The following is a 16860-nucleotide window of genomic DNA, read 5'->3' on the forward strand; positions in this document are numbered from 1 at the left end:
CTGTGCTCAGCCGGCCGCCGTGGGTCCGTGCTGGGCACCGAGCGACGGGGACGAGCTGGAGCCGGTCCAGGGCCGAGGGGAGCGAACCCCCCCGCCCCCCCGGTCAGAGTGAAACGCGGGTGGGTTCAGGCCCAGGGTCTGTCAGCACCTGGGACCCCCACAGCTGAGCGGCCCCCTCAGTCCTCCAGGGCCATAGAGTCTAACCTGGGGGTAGAGTTGCCCCCTTTCCATCCTCGAGTCTGGAGGGGAAGCCTCCTCCTTTGCCATAGAGTCCCTGCAGGGAGCTAGAGCGGCTCTGCCCGAGCCGTGCTGGGGGTCACAGCCCCCGGCAACCATAGAGGCCCCAACTGGCTAGCGAGGCTCAACAGAGACTGTCAGTGGGCAGAGCGCCTCCCTGTGCGCCATAGAGTCCCTGCTCCCGTGCCTAGTGACGCCTGGCGGAGGATAGAGCGGCTCCAGGAGCGCCATAGAGTCTCCCTTTAGCCGGGGGCTAGCGCTTCCGGTACAATAGCGTCTCCCCCTGGTCGTAGACAGAGCGGCTGCCGGTACACCATAGAGTTCTTAAGAGGTGCTAGAGCGGCTGCGCCACATTTCCGGTGTGCTCGCGACTCTCTGGCGGAAGCGGCTGCTTCCCGCTTCATTCATTGGCTCTGGCGCCCGCCGCTTGTGCATCATTTCCGGTCAGGTTGAAAGATGGCGGCGCACGCGATGCTGGTCCGCGGGGGACGGAGCGGGGCTGCCGGTCAGTGACTGGGAAGCAGGAAGGACCTGGGGGGAGGTTACAGGAGTTCGGGGGTCTCTGGGGGCCCGGAAGGACGTGGGGGAAGGTTGGGCAGGAAGGACAGGAGCAGGAGGTGGGGGGGTCTCTGGGAGGTGGGGGGGAGGTTACAGCGAGTGGGAGGCTGGAAGGAGGTGCGGGGGTCTCTGGGAAGTGGGGGGAGGTTGGAGAGCAGGAGGTCGGGGGGGTCTCTAGGAGGTGGGGGGGTCTCTGGGAGGCTGGAAGGAGGTGGGGGGAGGTTGGGGAGCAGGAGGTCGGGCGAGTCTCTGGGAAGTGGGGGGTAGGTCTGGCTTTCACAGTGTTTAGGGCTGGAAAGGCCAGTGTGATAATTTAGTCCGACCCCTTGGCACAGGCCAGGGACCTGCCCCACAATAATCTGAGAGCTGATCTGTTTGAATCCACCATGACCCTCGATAAATTGTCCCAGTCGTTAATTACCGTTTGGTAATTGGATGATCTGGGAAGGGGGGAATTTGGGGGGGGAGAAGGCTTGGGGGGTGGAATATAGGGGCAGGTTATCTGGTGGATGGAGATTATGGGGAGGAGCAGGGGTTGAGGGAGAGGTTGTTGGGGACAGGGAGGATCTGGGGGTAGGAGGTGAGTTCAGGAGAGCAGGTGACTGTGGAGGGGGTGGTGATGTGGTGGGGCATTTGAGGGCTTGATGATGGTGGAAGAGGGGCTAAGCGGGGAGCTGGGATCCTGAGAGAAGGGGTGGTTCTGGATCAGGCCAGGAGGGATTGTGTGGAGAGCAGGGGGTGCAGCACGCAGGTTACGCTGTGGAGGGGGGTTACAGGGTTATGCAGAGGAGGAGGGATCTGGGTTTGGGGGGTTGGTGATGGGAGGAGGGGGAAGGGATTTGGGGGGTGGCAAGAGTCAGGTTGTGGGACAAAAGAGGGGGAGATGGGGCAGGAGGGGGAGGAATTTTGGTGGGGGAAGGGTGGTGATGGCAGGGGGAGCAGAGATCCTGAAAGGAGAGGGATGGGGTCTGGGTTGGGGATGGGTGAGGAGCAGAGTAGTCTGGGGGGTGTTGGAGGAAGTGGGGGGTGCGGGAAGGGGATTACTGGGGAGAGAGGGTTAGGGTTAGGTCGGAGAGTGACTGAGATAGGGGTAGAAACTACTGGGGGCTGCAGCTCTGGGGATGGGCTGCCCCAGTGCAGTCAGCAGGAGACACTGGGTGAGATTGTCCACCAGGACTGGGTGGGAGGTTGGATTGGATGGTCACAGAGTGGGTGCTTCTGGCCTGAACAGCCGAGAGTCTGAATCCATCTGCTCTGTCTCTTGCCCCATTCACCGAGATCTCTCATAACCCTGGCCCTGCCTTCACCCCAGCACTACAAACCCTGAGCATTTGTACCAGCAGTGCCAGCGCCCACTGATCCAGAAGGGTGCCCCCTGCTCGACCCCACGGAAGGGCGCAGTCCATGCCCCCACTGGAGCTGGGGCCAGTCAGCCACAAGTACCACAAGACACGGGGCTGTACGGGACCTCGAGAGGTCATCTAGTCCAGCGCTGGCACCAAGGCAGGGCTAAGTAACCCTAGCCCAACCCCAAGTGGGGTTTGTCCAGCCTGTTCTCAAAACCTTCTAGAGATGGGGACCCCACAGCATTCCTAGATAACCTGTTCCAAAGCTGAACTAGCCTCCTAGTTAGAAAGTGTTTCCTACTATCTCACCTAAATCTCCTTTGCCAAGATTGAGCCTGTTACTTCTTGTCCTACCTTCAGTGAACACAGATCATTGATCCCCATGAAAGAAAGCGTAGAATCAAATGAAGTAAAAATCGTAAATGAACCAAACTATACCATAGAATCTCTATGGATAGTAATTCCATGCTCTAAGAATAAGGATATAGCAGTAGGGATATATCACTGACCACCTGAAATGCTCAGTGATATTAGAACGGCTATTAAAATAAAAAAAAACTCAATAACAGGGGATTTCAATTATCTCCATATTGACTGGGTACATATCACCTCAGGACGGGGTGCAGAGATGAAGTTTCTTGATGCCTTAAATGACTGCTTCTTGGAGCAGCTGGTCCTGGAACCCACCAGAGGAGAGGCAGTTCTGGATTTAGTCCTAAGTGGAGCACAGGATCTGGTCCAAGAGGTGAATATAGCTGGACCACCTGGTAATAGTGACCATCATATAATTAAATTTAACATCCCGGTGGCAGGGAAAACACCACAGCAGCCCAACACTGTAGCATTTAATTTCAGAAAGGGGGACTACACAAAAATGAGGAAGTTAGTTAAACAGAAATTAAAAGGTTCAGTGCCAAAAGTGAAATCCCTGCAAGCTGCATGGAAACTTTTTAGACACCATAATAGAGGCTCAACTTAAATGTATCCCCAAATTAACAAACATAGCAAGAGAACCCAAAAAAGAGCCACCGTGGCTAACAACAAAGTAAAAGAAGCAGTGAGAGACACAAAGGCCTCCTTTAAAAAGTGGAAGTTAAATCCTAGTGAGGAAAATAGAAAGGAGCATCCTCTGGCAAAGGAAGTGTAAAAATATAGTTAGGAGGGCCAAAAAAGAATTTGAAGAACAGCTAGCCAAAATTTTTTTATTACATCAGAAGCAGGAAGCCTAGTAAACAACCAGTGCGGCCACTGGACGATCGAGATGCTAAAGGAGCACTCAAGAATGATATGGCTGTTGCGGAGAAACTAAATGAATTCTTTGCATCGGTCTTCATGGTTGAGGATGTGAGGGAGATTCCCAAACCTAAGCCATTCTTTTTAGGTGACAAATCTGAGGAACTGTCCCAGATTGAGGTGTCATTAGAGGAGGTTTTGGAACAAATTGATAAATGAAACAGTCAGAAGTCACCAGGAGCAGATGGTATCACCCAAGAGTTCTGAAGGAACTCAAATGTGAAATTGCAGAACTACTAACTGTAGTTTGTAATCTATGATATACCAAATGACTTCTGTACCAAATGACTGGAGGATAGCTAATGTGATGCCAATTTTTAAAAAGGGCTCCAGAGATGATCCCAGCAATCACAGGCCGGTAAGCTTGACTTCAGTACCGGGCAAACTAGTTGAAACTATAGTAAAGAACAAAATTGCCAGACACATAGATGAACATAATTTGTTGGGGGAAGAGTCAACAGGGTTTTTGTAAAGGGAAATCATACCTCACCAATCTACTAGAATTCTTTGAGGGGGGTCAACAAACACATGGACAAGGGGGATCCAGTGGATATAGTGTATTTAGATTTTCAGAAAGCCTTTGACAAGGCCCCTAACCAAAGGCTCTTTAGCAAAGTGAGCTGTCATGGGATAAAAGGGAAGGTCCTCTCATGGAGTGGTAACTGGTTAAAAGATAGGAAACAAAGGGTAGGAATAAATGGTCCGTTTTCAGAATGGAGAGAGGTAAATAGTGGTGTCCCCCAAGGCTCTGAACTGGGACCAGGCCTATTCAACATATTCATAAATGATCTGAAAAAAGGGGTAAACACTGAGGTGGCAAAATTTGTAGATGATACAAAACTACTCAAGATAGTTAAGTCCCAGTACGAAGAGCAACAAAAGGATCCCATAAAACTCGGTGACTGGGCAACAAAATGGCAGATGAAATTCAATTGTTGATAAATGCAAAGTAATGTACATTGGAAAATGTAATCCCAACTATACATATAAAACAATGGGGTCTAAATTAGCTGTTATCACTCGTGAGAGAGATCTTGGAATCATAGTGGATAGTTCTCTGAAAACATCCACTCAATGAGCAGCCGCAGTCAAAAAAGCGAACAGAATGTTGGGCATCATTAAGAAAGGGATAGATAAGACAGAAAATATCATATTGCCTCTAATCCATGGTACGCTCACATCTTGAATACTGCATGCAGATGTGGTCACCCCATGTCAAAAAAGATATATTGGAATTGGAAAAGGTACAGAAATGGAAAACAAAAATTAGGGCTATGGAACGGCTGCCGTATGAAGAGAGATTAATAAGACTGGGATTTTTCAGCTTGGAAAAGAGACAACTAAGGGGGATAGGATAGAGGTCTATAAAATAATGACTGGTGTGGAGAATGTAAATAAGGAAGTGTTATTTACTCCTTCTCATAACACAAGAACTAGGGGTCACCAAATGAAATTAATAGGCAGCAGGTTAAAAACAAACAAAAGGAAGTATTTTTTCATACAACACACAGTCAACCTGTGGAACTCCTCACCAGAGGATGTTGTGAAGGCCAAGACTATAACATGATTGATAAAAGAACTAGATAAGTTCATGGAGGATAGATCCATTAATGGTGTCCCTAGCCTCTCTTTGCCAGAAGCTGGGAATGGATGACAGAGGATGGGTCACTTGATGATTCCCTGTTCTGTTCATTCCCTCTGGGGCACCTGGCATTGGCCACTGTTGGAAGACAGGATACTGGGGTAGATGGATCTCTGGTCTGACTCAGTCTGGCTGCTCTTATGTTCTTATCCTCTATAACAGTCCATAACCAAGCTGAAGAGTCCCCCCTCCGTCTTCTCTTCTCTAGACTAAACAGGCCCAGGTTTTTAACCTTTCCTCACAGGTCAGGTTTTCTAAACCTTTGATCAGTTTTGTTGCTCTTCTGTGGACTCTCCAGTTTGTCCCCATCTCTCCTAAACTCTCGCACCTTGAATTACACCCAGCACTCCAGCTGAGGCCTCACCATTGCCACGGGCGACAACTACCTCCTGTGTCTTACATGCAACACACCTGTTAATACGCCCCAGACTGAGATCTGCCTTTTCACACCTGGGCCACATCACTGACTCATTCAGTGTGTGACCTGCTCTAACCACAGATCCTGACCAGCAGTGCAGCTGCCAGCCAGCGAGTCCCCGGTTTGTAGCTCTCTTGGATTTTAACTTAAGCGCTTGGCTTGTCTTTACTGAATTTCATCTTGTTGATTTCAGTCCAACTCTCCACCTTCTCAAGGCGGTTTTGTATTGTGAGGATAATGACTAGCTGGCGGTGCTAGATCCCAGCGGAGAGTGGGCTCCTGAGGATCGCCTACCCCAAAGAATGTGCAGTTCTAGGTAGAGTCGGAGAGGGAAAGTGAAGTGTGGAAAGGAGATCGGGCTTGTTCAACGCCAGAGCTGGGGAGTGAACCCAGGAGTCCAGCCCAGGGCCACTCCGCTTAGTGAGCAAGGTGCTGCACAAACAATAGATAGAGTCCCTGCCCCAAAGAGCTTCCAATCCAGGCACAAGTCGAGAAGCACCAGGGGCTCCTGATGACCAGACAGGGGGTGGGGGGAGCCTCCAGGCTGACAGGAGATGGGTGTGGGGGTGGTGACTGAACAGCATGACAGGGTGATCACAGCTTTTCCCTGTACCTCTTACAGGTTTCCGGGGCTGCCTCTCCCACTACCTGCTGGGCGTCTTGGGGACGGTAAGGAGCCACCTGTCTGGGATGGGCTGTGCGGGTAACTGCCGTGACCACACACACGCTCCCCCAGTGCACTGGGGTGTTTGGGGCCTTGGCCACAGAAGGGGGAAACTGGGGGTGAGGAGGGTGTTAGGGGCAGTGGGGGAGCTATGTTGGGTGGGTTGGAGTTGTTAGGGAGGTGTGGGGGAGATGTGGGTAGGGGGCCATAGGATGGGGTGTGGGGGCTGTGATGGGGGTTATAAATGAGGTGAGGGTTGGGAAAGTGGTGTGACGAACTGGGACTGTTCTTAATGTGGTCTTTGAATGCTGACAGGGGAGCGTGGCTAGGATGGTCTGCATTGGGGGATGGGAGACTGGCCGAGGGAGAATACCTGAGCATGTAACATGAGAACCCAGGAAGGGGTTAGAGGCCAGGTGACCTCTTTGCCCGGGAAGAGGAGAGAGTTTCAGGGCTGGCTGGTGGAATGGCTGGGAAGCAGACGGGACTCTGACCTCCCAAGGGGCTGTGGTGTAGTGCCCTGGGACCTCAAGATGGACCTATCTGAGGGGGTCCTGATGTCTGTGCCTGCAAGACCTGTCTTGGATTGTATTCGTATCGTCTAAATAAACTGTCTGCTTTACTGGCTGGCTGAGAGTCATGGTGAATTGCAGGAAGCCGGGGGTGCAGGGCCCTGAGCCCCCCACACTCCGTGACAAGTGGATTGTGGGGAGCCCAGCTGTGTGTGTGGTGGGAGGGGGGGCTTGGAGAACCCTGGTGGGTTGGGTGGCTGGTGAGGTTGGGGGTGGCTATGGGAGCTGTGGTGCATGTCGTGGATTGATGGGGGGATGGGGATGTGAGGAGCCCAGGTGAGGTTGGTGGGGATGTGGGGAGCTGTAGGGGGAAGCTGTGGAGGATGGAGCCATGGTGGAGTCAGTGGGGGGTGGGAATGGAGCTGGCAGGGAGAATGGGGATGTGGGGAGCTTTGGGGGGTGGAGCCTGGGTGTGGTCGGTGGAGGGATGTGGGGGGTGGAGCCTGGGTGGGGGGGATGTGGGGAGCTTTGGGGGGGTGGGGTTGGGGGATGGAGCCCAGGTAGGTTTGGTGGAGGGATGGGGATGTGGGGAGTTGTGGTGGGTGGGGTTGGGGGTGGAGCCTGGGTGGGGGGATGGGGATGTGGGGAGCTGTGGGGGGTGGGGTTGGGGTGGAGCCTGGGTGGGGGGATGGCAATGTGGGGAGCTGTGGGGGGTGGGGTTGGGGGATTTGGATATGGGGAGCTGTGGGGGGTGGGTTGGGGGATGGAGCCCAGGTAGGGTCAGTGGAGGGATGGGGATGTGGGGAGTTGTGGTGGGTGGGGTTGGGGGTGGAGCCTGGGTGGGGGGATGGCAATGTGGGGAGCTGTGGGGGGTGGGGTTGGGGGATTTGGATATGGGGAGCTGTGGGGGGTGGGGTTGGGGGATGGAGCCCAGGTAGGGTCAGTGGAGGGATGGGGATGTGGGGAGTTGTGGGGGGTGGGGTTGGTGGGGGGGCTGTGGAGTTGTGTGGGGAGGTTGTGGGGGATATACTCATGCCAAGGCTCCCTGTGCCCGTAGGTATCCCCACCCAGCCCAGCCTCCCGCCTCTGCCCTCTCCTGCTGCGCAGCTTCGCTGTCGAGGCCAAGAAAACCTACGTGCGGGACAAGCCCCATGTCAATGTGGGCACCATCGGGCACGTGGACCACGGCAAGACCACACTGACGGCTGCCATCACCAAAGGTGAGTGGGGGGGCCTGGAGCAGGGGGTTGCGTGTCCTGGGGTTTCCTGTGCCCCTGGCCCCATTGATTGGGTCATGGTAGCTGCCAGAGGCCCCTGCTGAGCCCAGGTGCTGCTCACAGCCCCTGACCAGGTGTGCTGATGATGGGTGCTGCACAGCCCCAAAGGGAACAACCCCTGCCCCAAAGAGCTCCCTGGCTAAAGGGGTGAGAGTTAGGGTTACCATACGTCCGGATTTTCCCGGACATGTCCGGCTTTTTGGGCTCCAAATCCCCATCCGGGGGGAAATCCCAAAAAGCCGGACATGTCCGGGAAAATCGGACATGCGGGGCCTGGCCGGCGGAGCGGGGCCTGGCCGGGCTGGGGGCCCGGCCGGCGGTGCCGGGCCGGGGGCTCGGGTGCCAGGTGCCAGGCCGGGGGCTCGGGGGGCCCGGCCGGCGGTGCCGGGCCGGGGGCTCGGGTGCCGGGCCGGGGGCTTGGCCGGCGGTGCTCGGGGGGCCCGGTGCCGGGCCGGCTCGGGGGGCCTGGCTGGCAGCTCGGGGGCTCGGGGGGCCTGGCTGGCAGCTCGGGGGCTCGGGGGGCCTGGCCGGGGGCTCGGGGGACGGGACGGGGGCTCGGGGGACGGGCTGGGGACCTGCGGTGCCGGGGGACGGGGGTGGGCCGCGCCTCCTCCCCCCACACCCCCCTTACCTGCTTCAGGCTTCCCGCGACTCAAATGATCGCGGGAAGCAGGGGAGGGGGCGGAGACTTTGGGGAGGGGGCGGAGTTGGGGCGGGAGCAGGGGTGGGGCTGGGGCCCCTTTAGTGTCCTCCTTTCGGAGGCACTAAATATGGTAACCCTAGTGAGAGTGGAAACAAGAGCCACGTGGAGAAAGGACTGGCCCAAGGTCATAGAGAAGGTCACTGGCAGAGCTAGGTATTAAACCCAGAAGTCCTGGCTCCCAGCCCTCCCTGCTGTAACCCACTAGACTCCACTCCCAGAGCTGGGATAGAACCCAGGCGTCCTGGCTCCCAGCCCGCCTCTCCTCCCCAGCTGGTTACTCACCCCCTTTTCCTGTCCCCCCCCCCCTCCTCCCCCCCCCCCCCCCCCCCCCCCCCCCAGTCCTAGCTGAGGCTGGAGGTGCCAAGTTCAAGAAGTACGAGGAGATCGACAATGCGCCAGAGGAGAAGGCTCGTGGCATCACCATCAACTCCTCCCATGTGGAGTATGCCACGGCCAACCGGCACTACGCCCACACCGACTGCCCCGGCCACGCCGACTACGTCAAGGTGAGGGCAGGGCGGGCGGGGGAGACCTGCCCCTTTCGGCCTGTGGGTGAATTGTCGTGGTACTGCTAGGCAGCCACATTTCCCAGAATTCTGCTGTCTTAAAGGTCCAAGCCTCCCCTTGCCTTCCAGTCCCCGAACGCACTCCCTCAATCTCTTCCTCCATCCTCACACGCGCACCCCCATGTGCCCCGCTGTCTCTGCCCACACCCTCCTGTTCCTGCCTCTATCCCTAACCCCACAGCCCTCTGCCTGCCTCTCTGCACCTCCGTACCCCCAAACCTGCCCCCTCTATCCCCTAACGCATCCCCCCAACCTGTCCTTCCGTCTGTCCCCACACACAGCCCTCTGCCTGCCTCTCTGCACCTCCATACCCCCAAACTCACCCCCTCTAGCCTGCCCCTCCTTCTGTCCCCAAACATACTCACCTTTGTCCACCTCTGTGCCCCTCCCTTTGTGCATCCCTCTGTCCCCACACTCACCACTCTCCATCCTTCTGTTCCCAAAGATTAGGGTGACCAGATGTCCCGATTTTATAGGGACAGTCCCGATTTTTGGGTCTTTTTCTTATATAGGCTCCTATTACCCCCCACCCCCTGTCCTGATTTTTCACACTTGCTGTCTGGTCACCCTACCAAAGATAGACCCCTCCTCCCCCCCCCCCATCCCTTCCTCTGTCCCCACACACACCCTCAGTTCCTTCGCCTGGCCCCTGAGACACACCTCCCTCACCCCTGCTTCCTCTACACAGCCTCTGAGACACCTTCACCCCCGTTCATCCTCCCAGCCCTCCCGCCCCTCCCGCTTCCTCCTCCCTGCCCCCGAGACCCCTCCCCTCCCCCACTTCCTCCTCCCTGGCCCTGAGACCCCCTCCCCTTCTCTCTCTCTCCCCCCCACCACTTCCTCCTCCCAGCCCCGGAGGAACAGTGGGTGGGTGGGGAGCAGGGGAGGAGCAGGGTGTGGGCGAGGGAGCAGCGAAGGGCGTGGGTGGGGAGCGGCTGTACTGTGGGTGGTTTCACTCTTCCTTCACTGGGGATTGGGTCTGTGTGTGTCACCCCAACAACTTCACCGCCAAGCTCGGTGCAACAATAACACATTCCCGCCCCCCAGTTCCCTCCCCAGCCTGTGCTGGCTCCCCTGCCCCCATCCCCAGGTACCAGCATCTGAGCACCGCCGTCCCTCTCTTCCAGAACATGATCACTGGCACCTCTCCCCTAGACGGCTGCATCCTTGTGGTGGCAGCGACAGACGGGCAGATGCCGCAGACCCGAGAGCACTTGCTGCTGGCCAAACAGGTGAGGGGTTCCCCAGGGTGCAACCTGGAACTGGGGTACTACTGAGCTCACCAGCCTGGGCCCCCTCCCTCACTGTGATGCTGGGACAAGCTGCAAACCCCTCCAGGTCCTGCACACAGACAGGGACACACCCAGCTGCAGTTACATGAAGGCTTCTCCCAGCCACTCATGAACCAGCACTAGAGAGGTTCCAGCCAATCCCCCCCAGCTCCGCAACCTAGGCCCCCAGACCTGGACTGCCCTGCCCTGGTCAGAAGCCTGTCCGGTGTACGTTTATTACCCAGTCTGCCACTTCTACAAAGGACAGTGGGCATGCACCAGCCTTGCCCCCTGAGCAGATTCCCCAAGCACTTCAGCCAAAACGCGCTGTTGTAGGTAACGTACCAAACAGGTGTATTCGCGACAGACAGGTGGATTGTAAGTAATTATAAGTAATAGGTGTGCAGCTCAAAGCTGGTTACCTAAGAAATGAAACATGTCTGCAGCCTGAGTTCTGTTATCTAGACAGGGTTTGAATCCGGCTGTGTCTCGCCCTGGGATTCTCCTTTCTAGCCTGGGACCCCCTTCCCCGTTCAGTGTCCCCCAGCCGGGTTCCCAGGAGCTGAGTTGGGGGGTGAGGACCAGTGATGATGTCACTTCCCCCTTGTGTAGCTTCTTCCAGCTGGGGAAAGAACCTTTGCTGTGATTGAGTCAAGCAGCCTCCATTGTGTACCTGCTCTCTCTGAGAGGTCTCCATTGTACACAGTTCCTGGGACAGTCCCTGGGAGTGTGGATTCCCCTTAATGGGCCATCAGCGCTGTCTGGCTCCTCCATTGCTGTACCTGAAAGGCTGGTTGTGGGTGTCTCACAACATATTTCGCTAACACACACACAGCAAAACTTTATAACTTCCCATCCAATGACGGCACCTACAATCCAACAGGATATTAATTTTCAACAGCTCAAGACTTTTAACATGATACTTCCCGGTTCCACGCACAGGGCCAGGTAGGCAGGCAGAACTGCAGAGTCTCAATGCATGGATGAGACGATGGTGCAGGGAGGAGGGGTTTAGATTTATTAGGAACTGGGGAAACTTTTGGGAAAGGGGGAGCCTGTACAGGAAGGATGGGCTCCATCTAAACCGAAATGGAACCAGATTGCTGGCACTTAACATTAAGAAGGTCGTAGAGCAGTTTTTAAACTAATGGCTGGGGGAAAGCCGACCGGTGCGGAGGAGCACATGGTTCGTACGTTCCTTAGGGGAGGCTCTATTAATAGAGAATCTCTCTGTCCCAATGAGGACGGAAAATGATAAAATACAGGCAGGGTCTGATCAGAAACAATCAAATAAAAAATAGTCCGATTCAATTATATCATGTAATGGCAGACAGCTAAAAGGAGACAAGTTTTTAAAGTGCTTATATACCAATACTAGAAATCTAAATAATAAGATGGGTGAACTAGAGAATATTGATAAAATAGGCATCACAGAAACTTGGTGGAATGAGGATAATCAATGGGACACAGTAATACCAGGGTACAAAACATATTGGAAGGACAGAACAGGTCGTGCTGGTGGGGGAGTGGCACTAGATGTGAAAGAAAGCGTAGAATCAAATGAAGTAAAAATCATAAATGAATCGAACTGTGCCATAGAATCTCTATGGATAAAAATTCTGTGCTCTAATAATAAGAATATAGCAGTAGGGATATATTACTGACCAGGATGGTGATAGTGACTGAAATGCTCAGGGAGATTAGAGAGGTTATTAAAATAAAAAAACTCAATAATAATAAATAATAATAATGGGGGATATCAATTATCCCCATATTGACTGGGTACATGTCACCTCTGGATGGGATGCAGAGATAAAGTTTCTTGACCCTTAAATGACTGTTTCTTAGAGCAGCTATTCCTGGAACCCACAAGAGGAGAGGCAATTCTTGATTTAGTCCCAAGTGGAGCACAGGATCAGGTCCAAGACATGAATATAGCTGGACCACTTGGTAATAGTGACCATAATATAATGAAATTTAACATCCTCGTGGCAGGGAAAACACCACAGTGGCCCAACACTGTAGCATTTAATTTCAGAAAGGGGAACTACACAAAAATGAGGAAGTTAGTGAAACAGAAATTAAAAGATTCAGCGCCAAAAGTGAAATCACTGCAAGCTGCATGGAAACTTTTTAAAGACCCCATAATAGAGGCTCAACTTAAATGTATCCCCAAATTAAAACACATAGTAAGAGAACCAACCAGAACCAACCAAGAGCAACCATGGCTAAACAACAAAGTAAAAGAAGCAGTGAGAGGCAAAAAGGCATCCTTTAAAAAGTAGAAGTTAAATCCTAATGAGGAAAATAGAAAGGAGCATTGGCAAAGGAAGTGTAAAAATATAATTAGGAAGGCCAAAAAAGAATATGAGGAATAGTTAGTCAAAGATACAAAAAGTAATAGCAATTTTTTTTTATGTACATTGGAAGCCTGCCAAACAATCAGTGGGGCCACTGGATGATCGAGGTGCTAAAGGAGCACTCAAGGATGATAAGGCCATTGTGGAAAAACTAAATGAATTCTTTGCATTGGTCTTCACGGCTGAGGATGTGAGGGAGATTCCCAAACCTGAGCCATTCTTTTTAGGCAACAGATCCGAGGAACTGTCCAAAATTGAGGTGTCATTAGAGGAGGTTTTGGAACAAATTGATAAATGAAACAGTAAGAAGTCACCAGGACCAGATTGTATTCACCCAAGAGTTCTCAAAGAACTCAAATATGAAATTGCAGAACTACTAACTAGTTTGTAACCTATCATTTAAATCAGCTTCTGTACCAGATAGGGTGACCAGACAGCAAGTGTGAAAAATCGGGACGGGGTGGTGGGTAATAGGAGCCCATATTTAAAAAAAAAAAAAGCCTCAAATATCAGGACTGTCCCTATAAAATCGGGACATCTGGTCACCCTAGTACCAGATGACTGGAGGATAGCTAATGTGACGCCAATTTTTAAAAAGAACGTCAGAGGTGATCCCGGCAATTACAGGCCTGAAAACCTGACTTCAGTACTGGGCAAACTGGTTGAAACTATAGTAAAGAATAAAATTGTCAGACATATAGATGAATATAATTTGTTGAGGAAGAGTCAACATGGTTTTAGTAAAGGGAAATCATGCCTCGCCAATCTACCTGAATTCTTTGAGGGGGTCAACAAGCATGTGGACAAGAGGGATCCAGTGGATATAGTGTACTTAGATTTTCAGAAAGCCTTAGACAAGGTCCCTCAACAAAGGTTCTTACGCAAAGTAAGCTGCCACAGGATAAGAGGGAAGGTCCTCTCATGGATTGGTAACTGGTTAAAAGACAGGAAACAAAGGGTAGATATAAATGGTCAGTTTTCAGAATGGAGAGAGGTAAATAGTGGTGTCCCCCAAGGGTCTGTATTGTGCCCAGTCCTATTCAATATGCTCATAAATGATCTGGAAAAATGGGTAAACAGTGAGGTGGCAAAATTTGCAGATGATACCAATTACTAAAGATAGTTAAGTCCCAGGCAGACTGCGAAGAACTACAAAAGGATCCCTCAAAACTGGGTGACTGGACAACAAAATGGCAGATGAAATTTAATGTTGATAAATGCAAAGTAATGCACATTGGAAAACATAATCCCAACTAGACACATAAAACGATGAGGTCTAAATTAGCTGTTACCACTCAAGAAAGAGATCTTGGAGTCATTGTGGATAGTTCTCTGAAAACATCCACTCAATGTGCAGTGGCAGTCAAAAAAGCGAACAGAATGCTGGGAAGAATTAAGAAAGGGATAGATAATAGGACAGAAAATATCATGTTGTCTCTGTATAAATCCATGGTATGCCCACATCTTGAATACTGCATGCAGATGTGGTCGCCCTATCTGAAAAAAGATATATTGGAAAAGGTTAACAAAAATGATTAAGGGTATGGAACAGCTTCTGTATGAGGAAAGATTAATAAGACTGACTTTTCAGCTTGGAAAAGAGACGGTTAAGGGGAGATACGATTGAGGTCTAAAAAATCATAACTGGTGTAGAGAAAGTAGATAAGGAAGTGTTGTTTACTACTACTCATAACACAAGAACTAGGGGTCACCCAATGAAATTAATAAGCAGAAGGCTTAAAACAAATAAAAGGAAGTATTTCTTCACACAACACACAATCAACCTGTGGAACTCCTTGCTAGAGGATGTTGTGAAGGCCAACTCCATAATGGGGTTCAAAAAAGAAATAGATACATTCATGGAGGATAGGTCCATCAATGGCTATTAGCCAGGATGGGCAGGGATGGTGTCCATAGCCTGTTTGCCAGAAGCTGGGAATGGGCGACAGGGGATGGATCACTTGATGATTCCCTGTTCTGTTCATTCCCTCTGGGGCACCTGGCACTGGACACTTTTGGAAGACAGGATATCGGGCTAAATGGACCTTTGGTCTGACCCAGTAGGGCCATTCTTATGTACCTCACAATGCAGACTTTGTACCGAACAAGTCATAATCCTATCACAGTGGTGAATATGGGGGTGCCAGGTCGCTGTTGTGGGGGTAGAGTGTCACGGGGCATCTTCGCCAGAAGCCCTGGGCATGGGCTGCGATCCAGGGGATCCCCTCCCCGAGGACCAGGCTGGGGCTGGTTGGGCTGCCCCTCACCCTGTGGTCCCCTCAGATCGGGGTGCAGCACATCGTGGTGTACATCAACAAGGCGGACGCGGTGGAGGACCAGGAGATGCTGGAGCTGGTGGAGCTGGAGATCCGGGAGCTGCTCTCCGAGTTTGGCTACGATGGGGAGAAGACGCCCGTCATCGTGGGCTCTGCCCTCTGCGCCCTGGAGGTGAGTCCTGCCTTCTCCCTCCCACCAGTGCCTCACCTGCCCACTGCCTATGCTAATGCCCTCCCTTCCCCCAGCACCGCAGCCCCGAGCTGGGACTGAACTCCATCATGAAGCTGCTGGACGCGGTCGACACGCACATCCCACTGCCCATGCGGGAGCTGGACAAGCCGTTCCTGCTGCCCATCGAATCAATCTACTCCATTCCAGGTAACGCCCGCTGCTCCCCAGCCCCCATACTGAGCCCCGTGCATTTCCAGGGACCCCTATCCCGGGCCCCATGGCACTGACCCCTCTGCCCTTGCAGGGCGTGGGACGGTGGTGACGGGGACGCTGGAGCGTGGCATCATCAGGAAGGGGGATGACTGCGAGTTTGTGGGACGCAACCGGAACATGCGCTCCGTGGTGACAGGTAGGGGGCGCAGCTAACAGAACCCCTCACCTGCTCTCCCCTCCCAGAGGTGGGGGAAACCCCTCTGCCCAGGCTGGGGAACCCGGGCTCACCCCATCCCTCCCCCGCAGGCATCGAGATGTTCCACCAGAACCTGGAGCGGGCCGAGGCCGGGGACAACCTTGGCGCACTGGTGCGGGGGCTGAAGCGGGAGGACGTGCGGCGTGGCATGGTGATGTGCAAACCGGGCTCCATCAAGCCCCATCAGAAGATCGAGGCCCAGGTGGGGCCTGTGCTGGGGCAGTGAGCTGGGGGGCGGGGAAGGTGGGCTGCTGGGCTGTAACAGTCTCTTCCTCTGCCCTCCAGGTGTACATCCTCAGCAAGGAGGAGGGCGGGCGGCACAAGCCTTTCGTCTCTAACTACATGCCTGTCATGTTCTCCCTGACCTGGGACATGGCCTGTCGGACCATCCTGCCCCCTGGAAAGGTACAGAGCTCTCCCCCCCCCCCCCCCCCCCGCTCCCTGCCCCCAGCACTGGCTGTGGGCTCACCATGGGGAACCAGCTTCCCCAAACTTCCCCATCGCAGTCCCTATCCCCACCAGTCAGTGGTGGCTGGCAGCCAGCCTCTGCCACTCTGACCTTCTCCCACTCTTCCCCCCCGCAGGAGATGGTGATGCCCGGCGAGGACACAGCCCTGACCCTCACCCTGCAGCACCCCATGGTACTGGAGGAAGGTCAGCGCTTCACATTGCGTGACGGCAACCGCACCATTGGCACCGGTGTGGTCACCAAGACGCTGGAGATGGGGCCAGATGATAAGTGGGGGGCATAAAGGCTGGGCTGAGCTGGTTCTGCCCCCAGGCCTGTGTCTGCAAACAGTGGGGGAGGGGCTAGTTCTGGCTGGTGTTCCCTACGAACTGCTGCTGCCCCTGGCGGCATCATGGTCACCCAGAGCGGGGTGCAAGCTGCCTGTTGTATGAACTGCTCTGCCGTGGGGCAACAGAAATGGAACTGCCCTCCTGTGGTGGCTCTCCTGCCCAGAGCCCCTCCAGTAGGGGGCTAGAAGGGGCTTATGCAGCTTCCTGCTGTCTGGTTTCTTTTGTTAATAAAGGTGCAGAATCATGGCTGAGTCCTTCCTGCTTCGGGGGGGGGGGGGGGGGGGGAAGTGTGCTGGAG

The 16860-nt window shown here is 53.7% G+C and overlaps 1 protein-coding gene across 1 annotated transcript; it reads left to right on the plus strand.

Annotated features, from left to right (window-relative positions):
• The first annotated feature begins 626 nt into the window (after nt 1-626).
• Nucleotides 627-16808, plus strand: TUFM (Tu translation elongation factor, mitochondrial). Its single transcript, XM_005293831.4, has 11 exons — nt 627-742; nt 6117-6163; nt 7728-7890; nt 8990-9156; nt 10344-10448; nt 15131-15295; nt 15370-15502; nt 15600-15704; nt 15815-15966; nt 16050-16169; nt 16349-16808. The coding sequence occupies exons 1-11, from the start codon at nt 694-696 to the stop codon at nt 16514-16516; spliced, it is 1374 nt and encodes a 457-aa protein (XP_005293888.1). The 5' UTR covers nt 627-693; the 3' UTR covers nt 16517-16808.
• The last annotated feature ends 52 nt before the right edge of the window (nt 16809-16860 follow it).

The sequence above is a fragment of the Chrysemys picta genome, chromosome 4, assembly GCF_011386835.1.
Source record: "Chrysemys picta bellii isolate R12L10 chromosome 4, ASM1138683v2, whole genome shotgun sequence".
Lineage (NCBI taxonomy): Eukaryota > Metazoa > Chordata > Testudines > Emydidae > Chrysemys > Chrysemys picta.